Source organism: Lipomyces arxii (genome assembly GCF_038497795.1).
Source record: "Lipomyces arxii strain Phaff 12-163 unplaced genomic scaffold V1512scaffold_3, whole genome shotgun sequence".
NCBI classification, from domain to species: Eukaryota; Fungi; Ascomycota; class Lipomycetes; order Lipomycetales; family Lipomycetaceae; genus Lipomyces; species Lipomyces arxii.
In genome coordinates this window covers 398,488-425,689 of record NW_027117702.1, presented here as the reverse complement: position 1 = coordinate 425,689, position 27,202 = coordinate 398,488, and the positions used below count along the sequence as shown (strand labels likewise).

At 45.4% G+C, this 27,202-nt stretch overlaps 15 protein-coding genes across 15 annotated transcripts; 9 read left to right on the top strand and 6 right to left on the bottom strand.

Annotated features, from left to right (window-relative positions):
* Window positions 1–703: 703 nt before the first annotated feature.
* V1512DRAFT_195226 (uncharacterized protein) lies at window positions 704–1,348 on the top strand (the record flags this gene model as incomplete). The annotated part of the gene is made up of 1 exon (XM_066913154.1): window positions 704–1,348. A coding segment is annotated over one exon (645 nt), but the record flags the coding sequence as incomplete, so codon positions are not given.
* A 225-nt stretch (window positions 1,349–1,573) lies between these two features.
* Window positions 1,574–4,900, top strand: V1512DRAFT_100554 (EXS family-domain-containing protein). The gene is made up of 5 exons (XM_066912852.1): window positions 1,574–1,691; window positions 1,747–1,765; window positions 1,823–1,858; window positions 1,908–2,975; window positions 3,020–4,900. Exons 1-5 carry the CDS (start codon window positions 1,678–1,680, stop codon window positions 4,862–4,864), a joined length of 2,982 nt encoding a protein of 993 aa, XP_066773028.1. The 5' UTR covers window positions 1,574–1,677; the 3' UTR covers window positions 4,865–4,900.
* A 77-nt stretch (window positions 4,901–4,977) lies between these two features.
* Window positions 4,978–6,459, top strand: V1512DRAFT_259180 (uncharacterized protein). The gene has a single exon (XM_066915594.1). The coding sequence runs from the start codon at window positions 4,985–4,987 to the stop codon at window positions 6,299–6,301; it is 1,317 nt and encodes a 438-aa protein (XP_066773027.1). The 5' UTR covers window positions 4,978–4,984; the 3' UTR covers window positions 6,302–6,459.
* Window positions 6,460–6,485: 26 nt separating this feature from the next.
* V1512DRAFT_259179 (chromatin assembly factor 1 subunit A-domain-containing protein) lies at window positions 6,486–8,286 on the top strand. Its single transcript, XM_066915593.1, has 4 exons — window positions 6,486–6,936; window positions 6,982–7,786; window positions 7,834–8,050; window positions 8,095–8,286. Exons 1-4 carry the CDS (start codon window positions 6,526–6,528, stop codon window positions 8,237–8,239), a joined length of 1,578 nt encoding a protein of 525 aa, XP_066773026.1. The 5' UTR covers window positions 6,486–6,525; the 3' UTR covers window positions 8,240–8,286.
* Window positions 7,775–9,043, bottom strand: V1512DRAFT_285459 (Alpha/Beta hydrolase protein). Its single transcript, XM_066918050.1, has 2 exons — window positions 8,947–9,043; window positions 7,775–8,905 (listed from the first exon to the last, which is right to left on the bottom strand). The coding sequence occupies exons 1-2, from the start codon at window positions 9,027–9,029 to the stop codon at window positions 8,263–8,265; spliced, it is 726 nt and encodes a 241-aa protein (XP_066773025.1). The 5' UTR covers window positions 9,030–9,043; the 3' UTR covers window positions 7,775–8,262.
* An 18-nt stretch (window positions 9,044–9,061) lies between these two features.
* Window positions 9,062–10,587, top strand: V1512DRAFT_221525 (signal peptide peptidase-domain-containing protein). The gene has a single exon (XM_066913718.1). The coding sequence runs from the start codon at window positions 9,172–9,174 to the stop codon at window positions 10,555–10,557; it is 1,386 nt and encodes a 461-aa protein (XP_066773024.1). The 5' UTR covers window positions 9,062–9,171; the 3' UTR covers window positions 10,558–10,587.
* On the bottom strand, window positions 10,553–11,064 carry V1512DRAFT_259174 (acyl-CoA N-acyltransferase). The gene has a single exon (XM_066915592.1). The coding sequence runs from the start codon at window positions 11,056–11,058 to the stop codon at window positions 10,585–10,587; it is 474 nt and encodes a 157-aa protein (XP_066773023.1). The 5' UTR covers window positions 11,059–11,064; the 3' UTR covers window positions 10,553–10,584.
* Window positions 11,065–11,117: 53 nt separating this feature from the next.
* V1512DRAFT_221519 (BRE1 E3 ubiquitin ligase-domain-containing protein) lies at window positions 11,118–13,491 on the bottom strand. Its single transcript, XM_066913717.1, has 2 exons — window positions 13,212–13,491; window positions 11,118–13,154 (listed from the first exon to the last, which is right to left on the bottom strand). The coding sequence occupies exons 1-2, from the start codon at window positions 13,332–13,334 to the stop codon at window positions 11,181–11,183; spliced, it is 2,097 nt and encodes a 698-aa protein (XP_066773022.1). The 5' UTR covers window positions 13,335–13,491; the 3' UTR covers window positions 11,118–11,180.
* Window positions 13,492–13,621: 130 nt separating this feature from the next.
* On the top strand, window positions 13,622–14,416 carry V1512DRAFT_259171 (peptidyl-tRNA hydrolase). The gene is made up of 3 exons (XM_066915591.1): window positions 13,622–13,665; window positions 13,710–14,059; window positions 14,110–14,416. The coding sequence occupies exons 1-3, from the start codon at window positions 13,648–13,650 to the stop codon at window positions 14,330–14,332; spliced, it is 591 nt and encodes a 196-aa protein (XP_066773021.1). The 5' UTR covers window positions 13,622–13,647; the 3' UTR covers window positions 14,333–14,416.
* Window positions 14,417–14,507: 91 nt separating this feature from the next.
* Window positions 14,508–16,018, top strand: V1512DRAFT_234956 (uncharacterized protein; the record flags this gene model as incomplete). The annotated part of the gene is made up of 3 exons (XM_066914073.1): window positions 14,508–14,663; window positions 14,706–15,303; window positions 15,347–16,018. 3 exons carry the CDS (start codon window positions 14,511–14,513, stop codon window positions 15,952–15,954), a joined length of 1,359 nt encoding a protein of 452 aa, XP_066773020.1. The 3' UTR covers window positions 15,955–16,018.
* A 19-nt stretch (window positions 16,019–16,037) lies between these two features.
* Window positions 16,038–17,063, top strand: V1512DRAFT_259167 (mitochondrial 54S ribosomal protein uL5m). Its single transcript, XM_066915590.1, has one exon. It carries the CDS (start codon window positions 16,058–16,060, stop codon window positions 17,024–17,026), a length of 969 nt encoding a protein of 322 aa, XP_066773019.1. The 5' UTR covers window positions 16,038–16,057; the 3' UTR covers window positions 17,027–17,063.
* On the bottom strand, window positions 17,028–19,654 carry V1512DRAFT_259166 (kinase-like domain-containing protein). The gene is made up of 2 exons (XM_066915589.1): window positions 19,469–19,654; window positions 17,028–19,408 (listed from the first exon to the last, which is right to left on the bottom strand). The coding sequence occupies exons 1-2, from the start codon at window positions 19,579–19,581 to the stop codon at window positions 17,110–17,112; spliced, it is 2,412 nt and encodes an 803-aa protein (XP_066773018.1). The 5' UTR covers window positions 19,582–19,654; the 3' UTR covers window positions 17,028–17,109.
* Window positions 19,655–19,894: 240 nt separating this feature from the next.
* On the bottom strand, window positions 19,895–23,371 carry V1512DRAFT_285452 (Pep3/Vps18/deep orange family-domain-containing protein). The gene is made up of 3 exons (XM_066918049.1): window positions 22,370–23,371; window positions 21,823–22,324; window positions 19,895–21,776 (listed from the first exon to the last, which is right to left on the bottom strand). Exons 1-3 carry the CDS (start codon window positions 23,284–23,286, stop codon window positions 20,277–20,279), a joined length of 2,919 nt encoding a protein of 972 aa, XP_066773017.1. The 5' UTR covers window positions 23,287–23,371; the 3' UTR covers window positions 19,895–20,276.
* A 75-nt stretch (window positions 23,372–23,446) lies between these two features.
* Window positions 23,447–24,966, bottom strand: V1512DRAFT_274546 (TLC domain-containing protein). Its single transcript, XM_066917785.1, has 2 exons — window positions 24,687–24,966; window positions 23,447–24,640 (listed from the first exon to the last, which is right to left on the bottom strand). The coding sequence occupies exons 1-2, from the start codon at window positions 24,955–24,957 to the stop codon at window positions 23,520–23,522; spliced, it is 1,392 nt and encodes a 463-aa protein (XP_066773016.1). The 5' UTR covers window positions 24,958–24,966; the 3' UTR covers window positions 23,447–23,519.
* A 488-nt stretch (window positions 24,967–25,454) lies between these two features.
* Window positions 25,455–26,835, top strand: V1512DRAFT_246160 (uncharacterized protein; the record flags this gene model as incomplete). The annotated part of the gene is made up of 2 exons (XM_066914414.1): window positions 25,455–25,590; window positions 25,640–26,835. 2 exons carry the CDS (start codon window positions 25,455–25,457, stop codon window positions 26,833–26,835), a joined length of 1,332 nt encoding a protein of 443 aa, XP_066773015.1.
* Window positions 26,836–27,202: the final 367 nt, after the last annotated feature.

The following is a 27,202-nucleotide window of genomic DNA, read 5'->3' as shown; positions in this document are numbered from 1 at the left end:
AACATATTAGTTTAGTTTCACTTAGATTGAGTGAGATCGCACCAACTAATGTAGGAGTGCATATATCGGGAGTTTAATGTTGACGTGTGACCCAAAGGGACGGATTCAGCTAATGTGGGTACTTGTCATTATTTTTCATATTTAAATTGAACAAAAATTTTCTGTAACAAGGGTTATGGCACGTAACTATTTAGCGTGAAAGCTTTACAGAGTGTGTGTATGTTGTTACATTCTACGTATTTTGAAAGAAAGGGAGACCAGAGTTAAAACTATGGAAAATCATCGGTTTGGGTAACAACTTTTTCGGTGAAAAATAAAACGCAGAAGTCATGGTTAGGGTTAATAAGACTGAGGCTGACCAAAATTATGTCAGGGTTGGGGCGAATTTTTATAACGATGCATAACCATAGTTCCTAGCTCAAGTAAAAAGGCTCTACTTCGGAAAGCCCTAACCCAATGACATTAGTGTTCTCGAAACTCATGTTAATATTATTAACGTCCCTTTTAAGATTCCGACCACACGTTACAACAAACAACAACGACGATGTTATCGGAAAATTCAAATTCTGATAACGAATTAAATACTGAAGATGAATTAACTGATACAATTGAATATGAGGATCTAAATACTGTCTCTACTGATACCCAATCCGACAATGCTTCTGACTCCAATGAGGGCGAAACCGGTTCTGATTTTGTGCCGTCAAAACATAGTGAGTTGAGTGACTTTAGACAGCTTCTTAGAGTCCTCGAACACAACCACAAGGCGGAACTTGTGTCGCATTTGATTGTAGCAACAAGACTTCATTCACGTGATTTACAGTCGAAGGCATCCGGCGAAACTAAATTGATTGTACCAAAACACTGGACTACGTGGCCAATTAATTTACAAGATCTTGCTCGTGATTCCAAGAAATTTGATCTTGGTGTTTACGATCCAATTGAAACAGATGATCGAGAAGAATTCTACGAAACATACCGACTCCCTACTTCAAAACTGGTCGCGTTCCCGCCGTACTCACATCGTCTTTTAGGAGAAGTCTCTGGTGCTGCAATAAGAGCACTTCACCCTCGTTTTATTCATCGTTCAATCTTGACAAATGATGAACTGGAGCATTCTATTCTGTTTCCACATGTACATTCAAGCATAATGAAGTTTATTGACAAATTAATGGACTCTCTCATTTTGCTACGAATCAATCTCGCTACCGAAAAGACAAAAGCAAGAGTAACTCCATTTTCTTGGAAAGAGCTTTTAAATGTTGCTTCAATCATTGGAATTCCTGAGCTTGAACATAATTGGCTTAATGTGGTTGAAGATGTTAGGATTCAATGCGAAGGTTTCTTTGAACAACAGACTGTTCCTTTTACGAATATTGATACGCCACTTGTCAGTGATCGATTAAATAAGAGGAAATCGTTATTATCACCTACTACACCTCATATCAAGCGACAAGCCATAGAATAATAGTTATGTAAGCGAGACATTGTGCAAAGGGGTTTGTACCTCCTCTTTATAAGGATACGCACGTGCGACAAATCCGGGGACGTCATTAGTCTAAAACCTGGGTTGGACTTGTCCCTCACTTTCTCTTGCCAGCAAAATGTCCAGCTAAATTTTGCTTGGTTTTTTGTTGTTTTTATCTGACTGCGAATGAATTGAGTTCTTCAATAAAAATGAAGTTCGCTCGGTACGTTAAGTAATCATCGTGGTGTTCTGTATGTACTGACTAGAAATATTTTTAGTTATTTAAGTGATAATCTGGTACGCGCAAACAATTCTTTATTTAGTTCAAAACAATTTATTGAAATCGTTTAAAAGGTACCTGAATGGAGAGTTCAATATTTAGACTATAAAGTATTAAAAGTCGTCTATTTCTTCACTATCGTGCTGATAATCGTTTCAGGGCGGTAAAAAAAGACTAAAGAAGCTAGCAAAAGCATCGTCATCTTCAAATAAATCACCTTCGTCACTTTCGCGATCGTCAACAGTACCAGATTCACCACAGTTAAAACGTTCGTCCCAGCAAGAGATTGAAAGTGGTGCGTTTGGACTACGAATCAACGATGAAGACGCTGAATCAATCAAACGGACAACACCACATGAATTGCTGACCGCGGTCCCGATTCCTCAGCGGCGTCGCGACACGTTAGCGCGAAACTGGGAAGAGTATGGAAGCTTGATTGCAACACCGCCTCAAGCAGCTTTTATTCTACCTTCGCCAGCATTGGGCGATACCGAAAACCAGACACATCCGTTGACGAGATCAGTTACGTTTGAACCAGACCGCTTCCCTGATCAAGATAATCTGCCGCCACTACAACTTGGCACGCCAGCACTTTCAATCACCGAGAACGCCAAGCGATCTGGTCTACGAAATCAGTCTAATGGTGAGGTCACTGCAAAGTCCGAGAGACACGGTTCAATATTACGCAAACAGACCCAGTTCGAATCTCCTGCTCTATCAACCAAATCATCGAATGGATCAAAAGCAAATAAACGGCTGATCGTGACCGACACAGCACAGTCTGCGTTCGATATGACTAGAAAGCGAATGGCTGAAGATGAATCCTACCGTGAGTTTATTGAATGGCTGGACTCTGAATTCGACAAGGTCCAGACGTTTTACCGTCAGAAAGAAGAGAACTCTGTAGTGTTATTCAACAAGATTAGGGAGCAGTTGCATGTTCTTCGTGATCAAAAGATGCGAGAACGAGAACAAATGTTCCGACTCGAAAGCACGGTCCGGTTGTCTGAGATCAACAGCGGCAAAGTTGATAAGCCCAAGAAGACAATGATCGACAAGGTGATGATCCAGTGGAAGGCTTTCCACCGCAAGTTAAATTTGCATCATTTACCGTTTGTTTCTAAACCAGAACCAACACTTCCATCCAGTAACTCGCAACGTGACTATGCACGACATCAAGCTACAAATACAGTAACATACCGTGCTGCAAGACGCAAGCTCAAACATGTATGTACTTCTTTGTGGACTTCTAAGCAATGCTGACTTTTCAGGCGGTGATGGAATACTACAGAGGATTGGAATTATTAAAATCATATAGACTTTTAAACAGAATTGGAATGCAAAAAATTACAAAGAAGTTTGATAAAACTACAAGTTCATACATCTCGGGCTGGTATGGGGAGAAGGTGAACTCAAGCTACTTTGGTCAGAGCAATGTGGTTGATAATCTCATGAACGAGACAGAGGACGTTTTCAGCCGGTACTTTGAGCACGGGAATCATAAGAATGCGGTTGAGAAGCTGCGGACGAGAGAACAGATTGTGACTTACTACACGCCGACTTTTTTCACTGGCACGTGTCTTGGTCTTGGTCTGCCTTTATTCATACAAGCCTTAGTAATAGGTATTCGGGCTGGACTTCACGACGAGCTTGCGAATGTGACATTTATTTTTCAGATCTTTGGTGGAGGATTTTTAATCATTTTGTTTAGTCTTCTGTTTGGAGTTAACTGCATGGTCTGGTCGAAATACAAGATCAATTATCCGTTTGTGTTTGAGTTTGACCAGCACAATTTTCTAAACTATCGAGAGTTTATGGAAATTCCGTCGTTTTTGTTTTTTTGGTTGTCATTGTGCATGTACCTATGTTTTTCGAATTTCTTTCCGACCACTATGCCTGCTCACTGGTGGCCGTTGTTGTTTGTTTCTGTTAGTGTGGCTTTGGTATTTATGCCGCTTCCGGTGTTTAACTGGCGGGCACGAGAGTGGCTGGTCATTGCGCTTTGGCGATTGTGTCTCGGCGGGCTGTACCCTGTTGAGTTTCGGGATTTCTTTCTCGGCGACATTTTCTGCAGTCTTACATACTCAGTCTCAAATATTGAGCTTTTCTTCTGTCTTTATGCGCGCGGTTGGCGATCAGACGCGCGGTGTGGGTCTGCGTACTCGAGGGCTATGGGATTCTTGAACGCGTTACCGCCAATCTGGCGGTTTCTTCAATGCCTACGTCGTTACCGGGACACACAGAACTGGTTTCCGCATCTGGCCAATGCGTGCAAGTATCTATTTACGATTGCAACTGCGGTCGTGTTGAGTGTTTGGCGAATTGACCGGACCCATTCAAACCGGAACGCGTACATTGTGTTTGCGGTGCTGAACACTGTGTATTCTGCGTTTTGGGACTTGTTTATGGACTGGTCGCTTTTTCAGACAAACTCCAAGTATTGGCTACTGCGGAACGAGCTCGGATTTAGGAACCCGAAGGTGTACTACGCCGCAATGGTGATTGACCCACTCTTGCGTGCCAACTGGATTTTCTACGTTGTGTTTCCAGTGCAGCTACAGCAGTCTGCGGCATTGTCATTTTTGATTGCGTTGGTAGAAGTGATCAGACGGTTTGTGTGGATATTTTTCCGCATGGAGAACGAGCACTGCTCAAACGTCGGCCGGTCGGTTGCGTCGCGGGACATGCCTCTACCGTACGACATTGAGGAGCTCGACCAGGAACTTGAAGAGATCAATGTCCGGACACCGCTGATGGCAGCCCAAGGAACGGTTTCGGACATCTCGGCTGCACAGCCTTCGCCAATGGCAGGCACGCCGTCGACAATGCGCCGGCGTCGGTCAACATTAGGCGCCATGACGCCACGGATGGTTGCGAGTGTGATGAGCAGCGCGCTGCGTGGCGCGCACGTACAAGATTTCGAGCGCCGAAAAAAAACACCTAGGAGCGGGTCGATTGCTGTGTACCGAGACTTTGACAGCGACGAGGATGTAGAGGAGGAGGACGACGGAGATCATGACCCGACTGAAGTCACTACGGACGATGAGGATGACTTTGTGGCGTCGCCTGCAGTGATGCCGGTTGTTACCGGGACGAGTTCCACTACGGTTGTGTAATAGATTCATCATCACCTTAAGCGTAAACAAAGTGTAGAGCAATGACTTTTGTAAGGGTTTAGTGTTGATAAAATTAAATGAGTAAAGATTACTTTCTGCACGTCAATTTTTGCGCCAGAAATGTCGAAGATTTTCGATGGAACAGACGAGCCCACCGAGCAATGTCACTTAAATTCAAATCCGAGTCCACGGCCGACGGTGTCGACTGAGCAGAATTCAATGAGTGCAAACATGAACGCACAGAGTCTGCCTCCGCCTGTGCCTCGGCTACATCCCAAACGCAAACCGCTACCTCAGCGAGCGACACAGAAACCGAATGTGACTTCGCTGTCGACACTAAGCAGTAGCAGGTTTCCGACCGGTTCAGCCAGTCCGGTGATCTCAGGCGGTCCACCGTCACCTGTACTTTACGTCCAACCAGCTATACCTTCAACTCCATCTTCGGCGCCAGCCAAGGTGCAGCCGCTGTATTCTCCACAAGATCTGTTGTCGACGGCTCGGACCAGCGAGGTGAGCGACCGGGCGAGCGAGCTCTCGCATGACTCGGAGGACGGACGGGGAGTGTTGCAACAGGCGGCCTCGATGTTAGCACAGTCGCCTGTGCCGCTGCCACCGCCGTCTAGTGTCACGCAGTCGCAGCGGCCACTAAGTGTGTCGAGTGACGTTTCGTTTGGGAGGCCGGTTGGGGATTCACGGCATAGCGTGTCTTCGATCTCGACCACCTCGTCATCGACCATGGCCAGAACGCCTGGAGCCGCGACACCGAAGCAGCGGACGGCGAGCTGCGCGAGCTCAAGAACGATGTCTTCCATTGCAACTGCTGCGTATTTGACCACCGTGGACTCTGCGGTTGACGGCGGGTCGGACAGACCGTCGGGGGACACAATGTCGGAATACGTCATGTACTTACGGCGGCAGAAAGCTACGGTGTGGTCTGACCGGAGCCCGAAGCGGGCGGTGACGATACACGTTCGACAAGGGACACATAAGGACAAGAAGAAGGCAAAGGAAGACGAGTACGCGCAGTATACTCACGCGTACGCTTACTACCACCCAAAACTGGATATGACGCTTGAACTCAGTGACGCGCGTGCGGTTGATAGTACTAAACCGGGCAGACTTGCTGCACGGGAGTTTGACAGCGACGGCAATCCAGTAGGTCTTGCAGAGCCTGTTGAGCCCGTCGAGCCAGTATTATTCGCTTCGAGTGTGTCAACACCTTCCGAGTCTGTCAACACTGCTCCAAGCAGACATGACTCGGTCGCGTCAGTTGCCACGAGCTCGACCAAGAGCGACATTAAAGCCGTGACAGCACCGGCTTCTGACGTGTCACGAAGCACCAGCGTCGGGTCTGTAGATGATTCAGTCATGAGTTTTAGGCGGACGCTTTATATTGTGAATCCGGATTACTCTGGTTCATCTGACGATGAACAATGATTTTGCATGTAAATTTTATGTTGTGCTTTTGTTTCGTTTTGGGGGAGTGATTTGTGACTAGGCGTTAATTGATTATAATTTTAGCTATAATTTTCGCGCAAGTAGAGACGCGTATTTGGGGTTAGGTTTGTAGATTTGATTCGATTAGATTGCGACGCGTCCGTCTTGATTTCTACAACATCGCGTTACCACTAATTTTAGTAAACAAAACGATTTACTTCAAAATGGATGACGCGTCTGGTACTGTAAAGGAGACCAATTTGGTTGAAAGTGAATTATCATCACCAGCAGATAAGAAGAAACGGAAGGTGAAAGTGAGTGAGGAAGAGAAATCAGAACGAAAGCGACGGAAAGAAGAGGAAATTGAGAAGAAAAAGTTAGAGAGAACTGCAAAGGAATTAGAAAAGGAAGAGAGGAGGAAATTGAGAGAGGAAGAGAAGAAATTGAGAGATGAAGAGAAGCAAAAGAAGGAAGAGGAAAGGCAAAAGAGAGAGGAAGAGAGAGTGGAGGAGAAGCAGCGGCGCGAGGAAGAGAAGCTGCGACGAGAAGAGGAAAAACAAAGACGAGAGGAGGAAAAACAGAGACGGGAAGAAGAAAAACAACGCAAAATTGAAGAAGAAAGGGCCAAAGAAAGAGTAAGGATTAGGCATGAAGGTCATTAACCATTACTAATACATTAGAAACAACTTCGTCTTGCAAACTTCTTTAAAAAAACTTCTCCTGTTCAAGAATCACCACAGAAAACAAAAACTCCTGAAATCGCAAATCAGTCTGATTATGACGACGTGTTTCTGCCATTTCATGTCAAATCAAACTGTACTTTATACCCTTATACTGTGTTTGCTCATGACGATACCAGATATCAATCTGCTAGAGCGCGTCTAGATGCTCTGATTGCTTCAAAATTTGCCGACAACACTCAGCATACATTGTCTGAGATTATGAGCTGCAGACCACAAAACAGAGGCAGACACCTCAAGCAGACCGCAAAAGATGTCATTACTCTGTACAACAATATCGACAGTGGTGTTCCGACAAGCACAAACATGTCTGAATCAGATCTTCGACTCGCATTGGAAGCTCTTCCACGCAAATTCTTACGATTTTACGAAGACATTCGGCCGCCGTATTTCGGCACGTTCACTAAACACCGCGCGTTCAAACGCAACAACCCGTTCTCACGTGACAATAACGTCAATTACGACTATGATTCAGAGGCAGAATGGGTCGTTGAGGACGACGAAGTCGGAGAAGATCTTGACGCGGTGTCGACCAACAGCGACGATGAAGACGATGACGGGCAGAGTGCAGGGTTTATTGACGACGAGATGCAGGATTTCCTAGTCGCGGAAGACGATGACCGACCGAGACGAAGGATACTTGCACCTTTAGTTCCGGTTGCCAAGGGCGTGTGCTGGACCGACTTGGACACTGGCAAAAACGAAGGGTTTGATGACTTGGATATGGAAATCACCGCTATTCAGCGTACGTATTAATTTAAATAGTATACTAACATTACTGATGATTTGAAGCAAACATCAAATTTCCAATTGACCCGTTCAAGAATTACTGGGCCGTGACCAAGCACACCACCGAGAATAAGAAAGCACTGCAGCCAGCCAACACAAACGTAACTGGATCTAAACCACTCGAATTACGTATATCCGAGCCAGAACTTAAGCAATTGCTGCTGAAGATCCAGGGCAGCGACCTGACACAACTCATGCTAGTTGAGACCTTGAAGAAAGAGTAAGTCCAAACTTTATGTAACGATGAAATAACTAACGAGACAGGTTCAAATCCATTTCGAAAGAAAACATTAGACTGACAGTGAAGGAAGTAGCGAAACGGGTGGGCGACAAAGAAGTCGACAAGCGGTGGAAGATTGACTCCGGTGTGTGGGAGCGCTACGTCAGCGCAGGAGCAGAATGTGTATAGGTTTTTTGTTTTGTTTCGTGGGTTTAAGAAAGTCCTTGCGTTGCCAGATCATCTGCAATAAGGATCCGTAGTAGGAATCGCAGAATAGGAGCCATTTCCTGTTTGTTCCGAGGCATCAGGTCGCCATTCATGTCGAACTTGACCCGTCTACACTCTTTGAAGAGTTGTTCGGCCTGACGGACTTTTTCGTTCGTAACAGCCGAGTTTTTGTCACCGCCACAGAGTAAAACCGACGTTGACCGAGGCAGGTCAATGATATCTCGAGGCTTGACAAAACCTGGGATCCACCCGCCAACAGAAACTACAGCACACAGATTAAACTTGCAAGCCGCCATGTCAAGCGCTACCATTGCTCCCTGACCGTAACCCCACAGAATTACATTTTCCGCTGGCATGAACCCGCACTTACGCTCAAGCACGTTTCTAATTACATTATCCAAATACAGTCGCGCTTTGTTAAACTCTGCGTCCGGGCTCAAAACTTCTTCGCCAGACGCGGGATCTTTAGAAAACACAACGTCGTCGCCCCATTGAAACCCACCAAGATCAAATGGCATGGGTTGAGGTGCTTGAACAGCAATTACAACTGCTCGAGGCAAGTTCAAATTCTTCGCAAGGGCCGTGAACGGTGCGATGGTGTCGCCAATGCCATGGAGCAGCAAAACGCTACCTGTCAGTAAAGATCAGACTAAGATTAAAAGACGTACGCGTGAGTGAGTGGACCAATTGCAGGTGACGTAATTGATACGACTGCCTGACCCGCAAAGTCAGACTGCGTCGGGAGTCTCATTATGTGCTTCCTACTCTGTTGAAGCGTATAAAAATGCCATTTAACAACTGACACGTATATTTGGGTTTCGTACCAACATTAGTTAGCCCCTGGTTATTATTATTCGTCTCCAGTCGCTTTTGATACTTTCACAGCAAACGCGATGGATTTGCAACTTCCACAGTCAAAAGCACTTGAATGGCTTGAGCAGAATAATGTGGACCCGGTCGTGCTAACGTACTCCGTACTCCTGGTTTCTGCGGTTCTCGTGATTTACTGCGGTTCGCACGCTACGCTTCACAAGCCCGAGACCGCTTTACCAGCCGACCGTGCAGACTCGGCATTTGATCCAGCTGATTTGGAGCCTTCATCGTCACAAGAAAAGCTGGTGGCCGAGGACGCGTACATGATGCCTGTCCTGGGCGGGATCATGCTGGTGGGCATGTACTTTCTGATCAAGAAGCTCGACAAGAAGTACGTCGAGATGGTGTTTAACGTGTACTTTTCTGTGTTTGGCGTGTTTGCGGTAGGGAAGACGTTTGCGTCTAGTGCCCAGTTTGTTGCCAAGCGGACTGGAGTGTCACTTGTGCGGTGGAAGGTCACAATAGTTGAGAATCCGTCGTATGACGACTATGACGAGGAGCAATACAAGAAGGGAAAGATTGAAAAGAAGGAAGAGAAAGCCGAAGGAAACAAAGGAAAAGTCGATGAGACGGCAGAAAAGCGTGCAGAATTGATGAGCAAGATCGTAAAGAAACCGTCACTGCGCCAGCTGACGAGTCCCAGTTTTGTTATCGGGCAGTACAAAGTCGCGTCTCAGCTCGGAAAGCTTCCGCCTGTGCCCGAACAGGTCGGCAAGTGGTTCTTCACGACGGCGGACGTGCTCGGCGTGTTTGTAGGTCTTGCGGTTGTGTTTGCGAACCACAAGACCCAGCACTGGATCTTAGGCAACGTGCTCGGGACCAGTTTTGCGTTTACGAGTATCCGGATACTGACGATTGATTCGTTCAAGACAGGATACATTTTACTTGGCGGACTATTTGCGTACGACGTGTTTTTTGTGTTTGGCACTCACATCATGGTCACGGTCGCGACATCGCTGACGGTGCCAATCAAATTGACCGCACCACGACCGGCGACCGCCAGCTCGCCCTCAGGTTCAAACGCAATGCTCGGTCTCGGCGACATCATAGTACCCGCCATCTTCCTTTCCCTCTGTCTCCGGTTCGATCTCTGGAACTTCCACCGCAAGCAGCCGGGCCTGCATTACTCGTCCGCGAGAAAGTTCCCAAAACCGTTCTTCCACGCCGGGATGGTGCTCTACGCGGTCTCGCTGGTGGTCACCATTGTTGTAATGCACACCTTTCGGACGGCACAACCCGCACTGCTGTATTTGTGTCCCGGCATCGGCGGCGCGGTCGCTCTCACCGCGCTTATTCGGCGAGAGTGGTCGGTTTTCTGGGCTTACAAGGAAGACCTCGAGCTTGAGCCCGAGTCTAATAAATCCGAAGAGCCCAAAACCGAATCAGAGACTGTAAAAGATAAATAGTGTACATAATATATTACAATTACAAGATCATTCTACTTTTTTGTGCACGATGTACGCGTCTCTGGCCGGATCCATTTTCTTGTAATATCCCTTGACGAGTTCACCTTGTTCAAATCCACGACGATTGTACCACTCAAGCGCGTCCGTGTTTTCGGTCCACACGTGACAGTACACTTCCTTGACATACATCTTCTTTGCTTGTTCAATGATGTGCTCCAGCAGCTTTGTTCCAATACCGTACTCGCGATACGGCGACAGCACAGCAAGTGTCATAATGTAAATCTTGGTCTCTTCCTTATGACTTGGCGGCGTCTCAAGTGAGCATCTAATTGCACCGACCGGGATCTCGTTGAAAAACGCGAATTTTGCAAGTTCGCCCACGGTTAACGTGTCTTTATACCACGAATCAGAGTAGCTCGTTGGTAATACAACGCTATTAATCCGTCGTAATACTCCAATATTGTTTGGCGTAATGTCGTCGAGTTCAATCTCAATCGCCATTTTCGTATGTTAAATCGAAGATTATACGCTCTTCCGTACGCGAACACTTTTAAATTGTGTAATAAATAAGGGTTTTGTACATTGAACAATCCTATCGTACATTCGACAACAAAAATAAATATTTACAAGTGTATATGCATCAAATCGTTCTGCGAAAATTGCTTGTTACATGCAGGGCATTTGCGAAGTCGTGCATCAAGTCGGTCTTTCGCGCACTCGTAGCAAAAACAATGACCGCATACCTTTATCACAGTGTCTTTCCAGTTCTTTGAACACACCGAACAAATTGCCAATGTCCTGTATGCTTCCAAATTATCGCTGGCTCCCGTAGCATTTATAACAGAGACGTCCCCTTTCTTGTGCTCGAGCTGGACCTTCAACTTCTCAACCTGTGCTTCTGCTTGTCGCCGACTCTCACTCTCGCTCACAACCGCAGCGCTCCGAGCCTGTAGTTCTGAATTCAGCTTGTCAATTTGGTTCTTGTACATATCCATTCCAACAGTCTGTTCGCTAAGTTTGCGCTGTGTGTCTTGTACTTGCTTCTGATACGTGTGTCGGATCGTCTCAAGCTCCCCTATCTGTTTTTCCAACGCAATCACTTTCTGTGACACGCTCTTCTCTGCATCGCGTAACTGCTGAATAATCTCCCCGCTCTTGCTAGACTGCACCTTTAGTGCCTTGTTCTCAAGTGCTATTGCTTCTTTTGCTCGCATGGCTGAGAAATATTTCTGTTCCGCCTTAGACTTCTCCGCGAGCAATCTACCCATTTTCTCCTCGCGTTCGACAATGTCTGCAACTTTGCGTGTGCTTTGTGCATACGCTTGATTAAACGCTGACTCAAGGCCAGGCAGTTCTGCAGCTAAAAACTGGTTCTGCTTTTCAAGTTTTTCAATCCGCTTCATTAACTCTTCCGGAGACTCGGTCACTGGTGATGGTTTAGACGCAGCAGGAGCAGTATCAAGCTGATGTTTCAACCGTTCGACTTCCAATTCGAGCGTCTTGATCCTAGCTTCTCTAGTCGCCGCGAGTTCTTCAAGTTCTTTCGATGCAATCATCTTCTGTTCCTCTTTTGCCTTCCGAACCGACAAATCCTGTAATAGATCATCTCTAGCCGACCGAATCCGTACCAAATCTTGTTCCAACCGCTTGAGTTGGCTTTGCAAATCATCAGCCATGACCCTGTATTCTGCCGTTACTAGCTCTCTATATTCTGTACGCTCACTCGACAATTTCTCACTTTCCTGCTTAACAATATCGTTCAAGGCTTCAAGATGGTTTGCCCTGGAAGCCAAATCATCGAATCTGATCTTCAAAGTTTTGTACGGTTCAGATGCACCGACATCTGATTCAGACAGTGTTGAGAGCCTAAGAGTAGACTTTGTCAATTCGTCAGTCAAACTTACAACCTTCTCCTGTAACAACTTGAGCTCCTGACTCTGCTTGTTGACAACAGCTTCAGCTTCTTCTTTTATCCGCGCAATGACTTTCTGATCGATTTGTTCTAGTTTGGGAGAATCTTGTTTTTCATCTGACGACTCTGCCTTGACTGACGGTGAAGCTTGACCAGCACGTTCAATTTTCGCCAAAGTTGAGCTTTTCAGTCTGTCTAGTCTCTTTTCTGCAGACATGAACTTAAATGTCGCATCTGTGAGTCTGCGAGAGAGGTCTTGACGTTCGTCGTTCAACCGCTCATTTTCTGTTTTAAAAATTGTAATTTGAGCCTGCAAATCTCCTAATTGTTGCTGTAATTGTTTTGCGTCAGGCGGAGTAGTCGCGTTTGATGTCTGTAGCGTAGAAAATAACGGGTTCAGCGATTGCAGGATAAGATTGCGCTTGTCAGCTAGATGAGTTGAATACGCTTCCGGTGCAAATTCAAGTAATGCCTTCGGAACAGAAGACAAGTCTTGGGTCGTGTTTGGCAGACCAGATAAAATGTTTATTTCGTTCAGTAGTTGATCCCACCATAATTCAAGTATACGTAGATGATCGTCATGATACACCGATTGCTGCTCTATTGCAGTGACTCTAGTCTGTAATAAATCCCGTTCACGACGATAGACCTGCATCTGCCTAAAGATTGCTTCTTTTTGAAATAACTAGACAAGGGTATTAGTACGGAATGTAAACAAAACAAATGAACAAGGACTACGCACAAGAACATCATCTTGAGTCAAAAGCTCACGCGAATTTTCAAGATCGATCGCTTGTCTCTTAAGCGGAGGCACTCCGGGCTCTGTTTTGACTGAAGCCAGTTGCCGCTTGCGGTGGTCTTCCATGTATTTGAGTAAATTTGTGTCGACGGAATATTTTCAAAAGACCGAATATGGCATCAGAACAACAATTAGTCGGCAAAGATCAGTACAGAAGACAGTTCAAAGTAATTTCTTTAAAAGTCAAAGAAACTCGTGCCTTTTTTCATGACAGATTGAAAGGGCAATTTTGTATGAAGAAAGAATTTAAGATTGGTTGAGGCAAGTTAAGATGCGCTGTGCTGTAATGTTCTTAATGCTGACATATATATACCCTATCCCTGGTATATATTTACTGCTTATTAGCAGCGTACGGTACAAATGAGGTGTGCTTTTATGTATGGCAAAGAATTTATTAGTGAGTAATTTGATTATATAATTATAAAATATTAATGTATGTAGATCTGCTCACTTGGTAATCCTGGACCAAAATATTATCGTACAAGGCATTCTATTGGCCATGTTTTGGTTGATAAATTGATTCGTGATGGCGGTCAAGAGCTGTTAATACGCAAAGCAGGGCTGAGTGGTGAGCTGCATGAAGGAATCTCTGTTCTGAATGATACCCTCACATCTCATCGAATTGCACTGTTTAAACCAGACACATACATGAATGTGTCTGGATCTGCTGTTGCTAAAGCATGGACTTGGGCAAAAAAAGAGTACGGAAATTCTGCAAAGTTAGTCGTGTTGCACGATGAACTGGATCTTCCTGTTGGAAAAATGCGTGCTGCAATTGGTGGTTCGGCTAGGCTAGTTCTTTCTGCTGTTGTTTACTGTGAGCTTGGACTAATATAAACAGAGGTCATAATGGGCTGAAAAGCGTAGCAAGTTTCATACGGCCAGAAGATGTACTTAAGGTTGGAATAGGCATTGGAAGACCAGAATCAAGAGTACCAGAACATGTTGCGAACTTCGTGTTGGGTAAAGTTGTGCTGACTGAGTTGAATATTATTAATGACGTCGTGTATCCACGACTATGGGCGTATCTGGCTGATTTAGAGAATGGTGTTATAGAAAAGTAATGCCGCTACAGTGCATATATTGTATATATTGTCCGTGCTGTATATTGTGTAATAATAAAATAATGCTAGTTATTGGATAGATAACACATAAGGGTTTTGTAGACATGATATTGAGGGGTTTGTACTTGTAAAGATTAAGCATCTCACCACTTTGACATATTAATTTAGATCTGCAACAATGTCACCAATCACAAAGACAGTAAGAGGAAGCATAGCTCTGCTTGTAGCGGCTGTAGCTGTAACAGCTCACGAGCACGATGAGAGCGAAATCCCCGAGGGCGAGTATATCTCAGTCGAGCCCATTGACAGCATATTATGGGTTCACATAGTAGTACGTGATTGTATAATAGATTGGATCTATACTGATCAACAGATGATGATGATTGCTTTTGGGCTTGTATTTCCAGTTGGGATGGTCCTTGGAATGACCCACCACAGACTACACGTCCCACTTCAAGTTACAGGTGGTGTGTTGGCGATAGTAGCATATTTCCTCGGTCATCACCACAAGGGACGGGAGTTCTCGAGCGACAACATTCACTCCAAGTTCGCTCCAGTTTTGATGTCATTGATGTTTGCACAGATCTTTATCGGCGGGTTCTTGAAACTGCACTACGAGCGCGGCGTGTTCAGGGTTATTAGAAAGGTGGCGGTCACAGTCCACGGCGTGGCCGGCAAGGCCATGCCGGTCGCTGCATGGGTCCAGATGGGGTTTGGTGGGATTACGGTACTTGGCTTTTGTCATGAGAGCCATCTCGGACAGTGTCTTGCTCATGGAATTATGGGCAGCGCGTTTATCGGATATGGATGTGTACTGGCGATTATGATGCTTGTTGGACAAGCCTGGCTTGCGCGGACAGGACGCAGTCAGGAGTTTTTTGACTCGGCCGTGATTACAGCGTGGGGCATAGTCAACACGTTCACCGAACACAGATGGGGTCAGCCATGGAGTCATGGAGATTATCAACACAGTAAGCTTTATTGAGATTGAAATAGAGTGTACTAACAGAATAGCGAGCATGGGAATCATTTGGTGGTGTGCGGGCATGTTGGGTATTTTTTTGTCTCGCAAGAACGGCCGCCCAGTCCGGAACCACGTTCCTGGTCTTGTGATTATTCTGACCGGATGGGCTATGTCAGTGCACGCACAGCATCTCGAGCTGTCGACCAAGATCCACGCGATGTTTGGGCTTGCGCTGATGTCAGCCGGATTGGCACGTATTATTGAAGTCTCATTCGTGTTGCACGACCAGCACACTGATGGCGAACCTAAAGCATGGCAACATATTTCACCGTTCATGCTCGTCGCGTCGGGATTCCTGTTCATGTTTGCAAACGAGGAGCAGCTCATCATGATTGCTGAACACCATATTGACCACGCGAGTTACACGCTTATAATTTACTCGGTCGCGTTCTTGGTGTACCTGTACTTTTTGTGTTTAATTTCGCTGTACTCGCACTTCTCTGGAACAAGTCCATATATGAAGTTTGAAGCAGTAAACGACGAGCTGTCAAGTGCAAGCGCAAGCTACATGGCCGCACCAGGATCAGATACAGACGATCGACAAGTTCGAGACGCAGAGGAATTTGAGCTGAACGGTCTGATGCATCGTTCGGTTTAGTTGTATAAAATATGAGAATAACATACCCTAACCCTGTAAATTTTTATTTCTTTAGACATTTTGACTTGACTCAAGTTCAACATCAGCCAAAAAAAACGCAACAATGGCTTTAAACAGGCTTGGAAGTAGGCAGTTTTGTCGTCAATTTTACAGTAGTATCCCAGTCGGGAAGCACTCGATATCGATAGTCGAGCCGGTTCATCATAAGATTCGGTACAAGAAGAACGAGGTCATGCCGCGATATGCCACTATTCGGAATACACCCAAATGGGATCCTCGGTCACACTCGTTCAAGCCTCAGACCGTTCAACAGTCACGGTTAGAGGAACATTTCAACAACACGCTTGCGCCTGATCTCATGCTGGCCAACTACGTCCACAACGAAAGGCAGATTCCGGGTCGGAAACGGCAGAAATGGGATGGTTCGTCTGAATACCACATCAACAGACCAGACTACGTTCCCGCCGGCTCTGCTATTCAGACACCAGATATCAAGCCGCGCACATTTACAAACATCCCGCAGTTGAAGGCCATCTGGGTGCATTCGTTTGTGCGGGACGCGGTCCGAGTGAACGAGGAGCGAGTGCTGCCGACAATGATTGCGATGCAACAAATCACGGGCAAGAAACCGACTCCGGTGTATTCAAAGTCGTCGGTGATGCAGTGGCGTCTGCGTCGTGGCTTGCACGTCGGTGCGAAGGTCAAGATTCAGAGCCACGAGATGATGCAGTTCTTTGCGACGTTGGTCGAGATTGTGATGCCGCGGATCAAGGACTTTGATGGGATTGACAGCTCGTCGGGCGATAAGTTTGGAAACATCTCGTTTGGACTCGAACCGAGCCACATGCAGCTTTTTCCTGAGTTAGAAGGAAGCCCGGAACTGTGGCAGAACGTGGCAGGTGTTCATATAACTTTTGTCACATCAGCTCAGACCGACCCTGAAGCAAGAACTTTACTTTCTGCCATGGGTGTTCCGTTTAAGGGAAGAGAACGTCTACACAACGTGCCTACGCTCGAGGCACTGTACGCTATTGAACGCAAGAAAGGTCTGCGCTACGATTACCTCGAGTAACTCATTTGTATATGTCAATAAATTATCCAAACACCAATTTCATTCCGGTTTAATAAAAGCTAATGGTCATCATATAATACAATCTACTCCTGTGGTCGCTCCGGTGAATTTAAAAAAGCATGTAACAGTAACTCTTGTGCACTCGGCCGCTTCTCAAAATCAAACTCAAATGTTTTAGCCAAAAAGTCCTTTGCGTCGGAGCTGATCTCTTTTGGCACCTCCGGTGCACACATCGTCCCAATCTTGAACAGCGCCTGCATCTGTGAAAATTCCGGGAACGGGTGCGTGCCAGTAAACATCTCCACAACCAAGCATCCGACCGACCAAATGTCTGCCTTCCGAGTATACGACGTCTGTTTCACAACTTCCGGCGCCATCCAGTACACTGAACCTTGCAGCGACGGCCGATGGTGCTGGTTGCCGGACAGCAAGCCTGCCTCAACCCGTTTTGAAATTCCAAAATCAGAAATCTTGATCTTGCCTTTATTGTCAACCAACACGTTCGCGCCTTTGATGTCACGATGAATGATATCCTTCTGATGCAGGTAGTTCAGACCGGTCAGAATCTGTCGCACAAACGTCCGAATCAGAGGCTCTTCAAACGGGCCATAGTTTCGTAACAGCGCTGCGACTGACCCACCGGGTACGTACTCCAAAAAAATATTCAAATATTGTCCATCAGAATTCGACCCAAGATACTGCACGATGTTTTCGTGATGCAAATCTCGTAAAAGCTGGATTTCACGTTGCAACGCGTCAATCATTGGTTTTCGACGTGCCTGGTCTCCGCCCTGCTTGTCGTTTTGTGTCAACCCAACTTGCTTTACTGCCATCAACTCGCCCGTCAGCGCATTTAAACCAAGCAAGACACTACCAAACGATCCAGATCCAATCAACGCACCCTTGATCCACCGCGTTGGCCCTCCGTCAATTTCGTCCGCATCATACTCGGCATCAGACATCTCTTCGGGAATGTCTTCGACATTATCAACCTCTATGTATGAGTTATTGTCCGACATAACACTGTTAATTGTTTCTGCCTTTGAAAACACCGAAAAAGGACGTGTAGGTAGATGCTGCCGCGCGTACGGATCTTCTTCAGGCGCTTCGATGGGAGACTGTTTTGTGTCGTCATCATCTACCAAGATGGACGACGACACACTATTTGTGCTCCTTCGTATCCGTCTAAACGTCGACGATGTTCTTGATGGAGGTGAAGAGATTGATAAAACTGACCGCCGGTTTGATGGTCCAATCCAGCCGTCACCAAAACTTGGCACTGGGGGCAAGGACTCCCGGTTAGAGCTTCCGAATGATTCCGTCGTTGCAACTGACATCCGTCTCGACATGCCTGATATTCTTTTTGAATGCCTGATGGAATTCCGAACAGTCTGCTCAAGCACTCTACTTTCATGTCCGGGGAAATACTCCGCCAAATTAGACGAGATTAACTCACTGGGTGGTCTTTGCCCAAAAAAATTTCGCATCTGTTTTCGTGCAGATAAATCAGTCGAGCCTACTGCCTTATCGTGATTAGAATCGTCTGGTTGCCGTCTGAATTGCGATGGCGGTGGCGGTGGTAGGCGTGGCACGGTCTGTCTCTGCAGTTCATTCAAATCAGTAAAGGCGCCTGGTCTCTGAGTGACTTCTCTCGACAGCTGCTCTCTCGCAATTTGAATTGATTTCTGAAATTCTTCGTTTGTCGGCACACCTCCCACTGGAACTAATATTAATCGTTCTCGCTCTGGTCTGTCTGGAGTGTGACATATTGCTACTAGTTCTATATCCTCAACTTTTCTCACACCACCACCACCACCACTGTCTGTAGTGACAAACACCGACCACGTATCCGCAGAATCTTTACATCCTAGCTTCCGGATTCCTTTTTTGATGATAGACTCCGCGTTAAAACACCCATTAATATCGACAGTTTTTGTATGTCCAAGTTGAAAAATAAACTTGACTAGGTTCTGTTTCTCCGGTTGGGTTGTAGTAATCGATGACCCCGACACTGACCGCGAAGTACCGAGCTGCTGATACTTCACTGCGGTTGCCGGCTGAGTTGTTGCAATTGTTGCCATTGAAGGTCTATGGGTACTACTGGCGTCAGAAGGCGAGTCCGGAATAAGTGCTGGACTTGTTGCTGCTGAATTTATTTCGGTCTTTGTTTTTCCAGTTGAGTATGCTTTTGTTCTCAATGACTTTATAGCGACGAATAACCTTACCCGATCACCGACTTTAGTGACTCCAAGTTCACGAACAACATCTTGGTCTACTTCAAGTAGAGCTTCACCATTAATATGATTCTCTTCGAATAGTCTTGTGTATTTCCCGCAGTTTACCGATGCCAGCCATTCACCCACTTTTGATTCTGTCCAGTGCCTTCAGCGTATGAGTAAAACAGTAAAAAAAAGACCATAACGCATATTAATTAATACGTACCTAATATCATCGACTGAAGATTGAGGGTCCATGAATATCGTTGCAGTCGGAGATTTTGACGATTTGCTAGCGAATGACGCCCTTAACGGAGGGATATGAGTAATAGCAGCCATTCGCCCTCTTTCAGAAAAAAGAAGAAAGTTTGTGTGCTTCGCGTATACAAATTATTTTTGTACAGGAAATAACGAGGCGACGCAAAAGAAATTGTGCCTGAGCCGTCGATGAAACGTTGGGCTTAATCGGGTTAAGCGTTGGTTGTACCCTGTAAATTTCCGTCAAATGTTTGATTATTTATGCGGAAGTTATTGCCAAGTGCACAAACCCCTTGATCTTACAGTATACTTTATTTGTATGTAAATGCGCCCAGTCATATAATTAATTGTCTGCTCGAAGTTGGCTAGATGTAGACAATTTCTACTGTTTTTAAAGCATTTATAATTGCATTAATATGACTGCAATAAATTTTGGAAATGTCGCATCTCAATTCTTTTCTTAGACTTCTTTTTAAAGGAGTAAATTAATAAATTCCCACAAAGCTCTTTCGCATCTGCTCACATCCTGAAATCAACAAGAGCTGTTTAATACAATTTGCTGTTATTCAAAACAATTATTAAATTGCAAAAAATTTGCTATTAAGACGGACTTAAGTGTCTGTATTTAAAATTCTAAACCTTGCATAAAAATAGCGGAAAAAATGTACGGAGATGCTCTCTATATTTCAAAATGCAGTTTTCAGTAGTCATTCAATTATAAACAAACCGTCATATAACTGTAAGCCACGACAAAGTCAATCAGCAGGCATCAATACTCACAAGTTCCATTCTGCAGCAAGCGCAACATCCTTGTCGTCCACAAACTGCTTATCGACAGAATTGATCATGTATGGTCCACACACAACACACTCGCTCGCCACAATCGCGTCCAAATCGTCCAAATTCGAACCTTTCTCTTCTTCAATCTGCAACTCACTAAGTTTCCGTCGCACGCGAACGTTGGAAATCTCCATCACTTTGGATACAAGACAATCTCCATGGAACGAGTGCTGGCATGGAAATACGTAAAATTGCCGCGACAAAAGAGGGTATGAACAGATGAAACATCGTTCGCCGGGCTCGACTATCGCAAACCGCGAAGACAGCGACCGGATGTCCGCCCGAATAGTCTCCGACGTCTTTGCACTCTCGTCCATTTCTTTCCGCAACTGATCGATGTTTCGTGAGTACTCCTCCAACGCAACACAGATCTCTTCCTTGAAATCGTCAATCACAACAAAGTCGGGGAAAAAAGGTAGCAAATCTTCAATTTTAAGCAGCTCGCACCGCTTCAAAAACTCAATCGCAGACTTGATTCCATGCTCTTGATTGATAACTTTCCGTGCAACCTGAAGCCACAATTTCTTTCTTAACGCAGCGTTCTCGCCGGGCCGGTCAGCCACCACGCTCGCCAATTCCACATTATCATGCTCTAGTGCAAGATCAACTGCTTCCTCGTACAATCCCATCGATGAGTAGATGAATATACACGACTGTACCCTGCGGTGCTTGATACACAACCTTAACGCGAAATCAGTATCGTAACACCGCTCGACGTCGTGAAACTGCAAATACTCTAACAATGCAGACTCGTCAGAACTCTTGTCGCTAGCATATATTGAAATCAAAGTGTTATGCACTCCAGCATCCTTGCTCTTCAAACTTGAAATCGCATACAACAAGTACCGGATTGCCTGATTGTTCTCCTGCCCGCTGTCGACACTCTGTGAGTACGACAAAATTGCTGGGATCAGCTTCCGCGGCTGCAGTTCTGGCATCCGCATCCATGTGTCAACCGTCTCTTTCGGGCAATTCACAAGCAGCACGGTTGAATACTTATAATACACATCAGGCTCGTTCTGCTTCCGAAGCACAAACAATGCGTCACTCCACTTCTCCAATCTAACCCAATATGAGAGCACAAACGAGTAATCGTCTACGCTGTTTGCGTAAAACAGTAGCTCTTCTTGCCGCCCGTGCGATGAAATGATGTCGTATGTGGTTTTCCGATCAAGCACGTTTCGATACCGCGTGATAAATTCCTGGTACTCCTCCTTAACCTTCTTCAACTCGGCATTCACTCCATTCTCTTGCACGCCTTTCTTGCGCGGCTTATCAAACAATCCGTTCGTTCCGTTCGTCTCTGCTTTGTCTTTCACTTCCGGCTCAGTCGTCTTCTCAGACTCCTTCGTCGCCATCGAATCTTCCAGCGAGTTTAAACGCTCCATGAATAGTTCCACAATCCAACTTGCCAGCATCGTTCGCTGCATTATTGACTATGGGCATAAGTAATAACTCTCCACAAGCAGCCGCGCTACTTACCGATGGCTTATAAGTTCCAAGCTTGACAATCATATACCTCCGTAAGGCATCCAATCGTTTTTTCTCCATAAACTGAATCGCAACACTCTCGAACGGTTTGCTACTCTTTCCCAAAACATTTGCCGCTTCTAAATACGACTCATTCTCCAGTAAAAACTCACCATTCGCAACAGCAACCGCATCCCGCTCAACCGGCGTCTTAGCCAGCCTCTGTGCCTCGTCAAACCGTTTCTGTCGCAAGTAGATCTGCCAAATATCGCGATCCTCATCCGTAACAGTGACCTCGTAAATGCTATCGGTCGAGTATGCCCAGTAGGTCGAGTTTTTGACATCAGAAGTGATGCCGAGAAATCTCTCGGAATACGGTAGCCGCTCGTCAAACACGGTCTTACCGTTGAGTAAATTGACGGCCAAAATTTGGCTTTCGCGTAAAATAAGAACGTGGTACTTTGTCAATGTGATGGATGAAATGAGCGCAGAACTATTTGACAGAGCCGATTGCCTAGACAGTTAGCATGTCCCATGTAATCAGCCCAATATAACTTACGGTAAGAGTTTAGAGTCCTGGAAAATCACGCTGCCTAGCTCAGGTGTAGTCGGCGCAGTGTAGAGCTTGCCATAAAATACGCCGCTACCATTTAACCATGCGTACGACCGGTCGTCAGTGAACGAGTCATCGTCTGGTGAGACAGAAAGCTGCGCTACTGCTGCAGCAGAGTAATCGGCATGGGCTGCCGCTTCCTCATCATCAAAAAACTTCGCGTATATAGAACTGTAGTCACCTGGAGCGTGTCTTATAATACGAGCGACCCAGTGCCATAATCTGCTGCCACTTGCTACCAACACCCTTCGTATGTCCGGCTTTCCCGGCAGCATCTCGACATAAATCCCATCAATCGGACTTCCTCCCGGCTCACGCCACACTAAACGAGAAAACCGTTCCTCACGTTTAAAAAACTCTTCCGCTGGCTCAATATATGTCTCAATAATTTTGCCATCTGCCGTACCGACTAGAATCTCTTTTGTAGACGCGCTTGGCTCGGTCGGGTTCCATGCAACAGAAGTAACTACATTGCCTTTTAATCGTGATAAATGCTTTGCCTTTGGCAGCCGCGAGTTGAGATAAAAGTTCTCGGCTGTTGACGTCGTAATCAGTAAATGAGATCCTGTCGGATCCAGAAAGATTGCATTGACAGTTCCCGCTCCCGGTGGTTTCAACTTTGGTAGCTCTACATCGTCAATGTCTTGAGGGTTGTTTAAATCTATCCGCAGAATTCTGCCAGTCGAAGTTGCTAGATACAGTATATTGTTTGACACCGCCATTCCTGCTAGTGACGATATTTGGAACTGTAGCTGGACCCGTTCGAGAGAGAAAATTGGAAGGTCCGACTCATCATCCATTGTTGTTGCTACCAGCGAAGTATTGGCATTTGCCGTTGTCGGCGAGTAGACCGGAAAGTCCATTACGTGATGATATTTGGCCAAATATCTTGTTAAACTCCATCAGCCAGGACGCATTTGGCCCAACTCACAAATCTCACGATATCACAGCGCGAGTCACGGAGATCACGTGACGCCATTTGAGAGGTAAAAGTACAATAGCTTTGTTTTCTAATGAAAGCCGTAAACTAGAGCAAATACTGTGAATAACCATGTTACAAATCAAGTAAAAACAAAAATGCTTTTTTGATAAACATCTAAATATCTTTAACAGAAGAGATTACTTCTTGGTCGCTACTCTCTATGGACACTCCGCTGTCTGTGTTTTCATCAATGTCTTTATCAGCCATGTCGTCAATAATCTCGTCAATCTCAATCTCTTCCTCGTCCTCGTCGTCAGACCGTGAGTCATCCGCAGTCTTACCAGACAGGACTTTAGCAGCAACCTTAATAATCATGTATAACCACGCGATTGTGATGAATTGCAGGATCCACAAAAGAGAGATAAAGGAGTATTGCATGACTTCCGTAAAACACTGTTCGTTATCAACACTAGTTCGAGACGAGTTCCCTCTAGGTGCGATCTCACCGACCGAAATCACATCATTTAATGGGTCTGAAAAGCATTTATAGCCAATAAGTCTGTGGGAGTCGAAAGTGGCAGACCATAGCAGTTTTAAGTAAAGGATGTGCTTTGCGATGATCCAGGTCACAAAGAACAATCCGAACGTGATATCGCACAATTTTTGGTGTCCAAGATACCGCAGCATTTTGGCAGAGCAAAGAACAATGTCGACCACGTCCATGAGGACGAGAATCGCGTTGCCTACTCGAGTGAAGCAATAATTGTACGACGCGATGAGCAAAGTGCAAGTGACAATGTGATGAGTAAACATTTGATGATGGTCTTTTCTGCGCTGTTCAATTTGAATAACATAAATCTGCTGAAACCAAAATGCGAGCTGGACAAGATAGTACCATTTGAAAAGAGGTTTTAGTTCACGATGTGGCCAGCCGATCCAGAGACTATCGGTGTTAAGCCAGTAAGGAGAGTGGTACATCAGGTACATTCCTATAGACCAGAACACAATATAATAAGTGCATGACCAAGTTTGTTCCGCAAATCGTATTAAAGCCTTTTGTGATTTGACTCCTTGATAGCGAGCAATTGGAATATAAATATATTCCATTGCGAATGCACGAATTAGAGTGAATGCGGCGATCCAGAACAAAACGAGATACAAGTCATCTGGGCCTTTGACATATAAGCCCGAATGCTCTACTCTGTGAGAAAGAAAGAAAAATTTTGATGTAATATGTCTATAAGGCAAAGCAAGGTGAACGAAGATCAAGGTTGAAATTAGATATAAAGGAAATGCTGAATAATTAGATAACGTGTAAATGAGATACATTTATGTAAATACCAATCTGATTTTCTACCAAATAACGAGCGAGTGGACTCTGAAGAGACTGTCTGTTCCTACTTGACTGTTGCTGAGCACGATGAACAGACTGAACAGACTGTGGTAATGCAGCTTTGAAAGGACCGTTTGTTTTAGCGGTCGCTGATTGCGCCATTGTCACTGTCAGTCCGTTGCGCTTTCTATTAATAAACTTCGTCACTATAAAAACAACAATCAATATAGTCGTAACACTTTTTCCTTTGGTACTATGAAATTGAATGGACAAAGGCATTGATTGAAATTGAAGGTGCTGCATAAACTTCTGACTTGGGCGTGATCTTCAAAAGTGTTATTTTGGAATTGAAAGCACCTTTTCGTACGGCGCTGTTCCTGAGCTGTTCATTTACTTTACACTGCGTTCCTACGTAAGGGTGTTGTACCTTGTTATACTATCCCCAGTTTTACTATAGTGTACAGCATACAAATCATACTTATGCTTAATATAATTACGCACTAAATTCCAGCATAAATCCCACGTGTTTTAAATTGCTTTCCACGCCAAAATAAAGCTATGCTGCGTGAGCCGCACAAAGTCTCTTGTGCTATTTGCACACGTAGACTATGTACTTACACCATAATAGTAACACTAAATCCGCACAGGAAAATCTTTTGCTTGTCCACACAGAATTCGCCCCGAAATTCGACTTTCTCGCCGCCTTTTCATCTCCATCTCAGTCACCGCTTCCTCTGAACACTTCCAGAACTTCTCGCAAAATTCATCTCAGAATAATGTCCTATTATGAATCAACTGCTTGGCAACAACAGCCAATTCAGGTTCAACCTCAAGCTCAGTCATGGGAACAAAGACCTGTTGCTTCCCCTCAACCTGTAGAAGACTCTAGTGCTTTCACTTCTCAAATAGACGGTCAGTTCTCAATCAAATTTTTATAGTGCTTGTATTCTAATTGATTCAGAAGTCGAAAAAGCTCTTGATAACATGGTGAAGGCCGGGAAATTCTTTTCGGTTCGTCGTGACGGAATGACTTTACTTCCTCATTCGCCTGCAACGCCAATCGACCCACGCATGGTAAACCAGCCTGGTCCTCGTACTTCTTTCGGTCAAATTACTCCCGATTCTGAGATTATGCGATCCCAGTCTTCTATGGCTGCGTTGAACGGTTACTACGCTTCTCAGAGATTCCAACAGGGTCCTGGTCCTGCACCTGCCCAGACCTCGGCTCCTCAACAACGTCAAGCGGAGCCAGAGCAGGTCCTTCAGATGAAACGCAGGCTTGCTGCCGCTCGTGAACGTGATCTACGCAACTATCATCAGGAACAGCAATTCAACAGAAGTATGTCTCCCGACACAACCCGGAAAGTGTTCCAGACCCTGACCCCGAACGGGTTCTTGTCTGACATTCCTCCGTTCTCCCAGCCGATAGGCAAAGAACGTGTCATGTCTCCTTCTGCCCTATCTGAAGATGAACGCCGTGATATGATTAACCGTCAACAACGTGCTGCTATCTATAACATGACCAATGACGCCATTGCTGAAGACCAGTTTTTGCGATCGTCCGCCGGTCCAGACCAACGAGTCATCTCACCAGGTCTTGGATTTGATCCTTTCCAGCAACAGCAACAACAACAACAGCAGCAGCAGCAGCAGCAACAACAATATCAACACCGCATGGTGGATTCCACATCCCCTGTCGGTCGTCCACGGACAAACTCGAACGGCACCTCATCGCCTTCGTCTCGTTCGACTAATTTCATGTTTGACTCTGCGAATGCTCAGCAGTCGACAACTTCTGCATCTTCTCCCGATCATTCCCCTCCCAGAGTTCCATTAGTTCGGGCCAACACGACTTCTGCTGTTGCGCCAATCGGAACCCGTCCAATGGGTCAATCTGGGTTTGGTCGTCCTCAGATTGGTTCTCCGTTCAGCTTGAACTCTGAGTCGGACCCATTCGCGCATCACTTGCCTGAGCGTACGTCATCTGCGGCATCGAACCCATCCGTGTCTTCGGCATCGGAGTCGTTCCCGGTCAACTCGTCCATCAACAATAACAACAATAATACGTCTACTTCGTCTACACCCACATCAGCATGGTCTTCAAAAGTTTGGGGTAACAAAAGGTTAGGTATGGCTGCTGCATCTGTTTGGGGTTAATTAAAAATTGTCATATCGGTGTGAATCAGTTTAAGTTTGGGTCAAAAGACGGTGTCTACAAAATTCTCATTTTTGTTTGTGTGTGAGTGCGTGTGTGTTTTTGCGTTGTGTCGCGATTTGTGTATCGCTGAGGGTCTGATTTAATGATTTGGTTATTTAATCGGGTTTGTTTTAACGTTGGCCGGTCTGCTTATTCATGTTTTTTTATTTGTTTGTTTATACTATAACTATACTATTATGTCTAGATGCGGATTTGGATTTGCAACGGGTTATGTGTTGGTGCCGGAATCATTTTACTATAAATGTGTGACTTTATGTATCAAAGTGGGACTTGCTATGTTTGAAATATCTATTAGTCGGAGCTTGG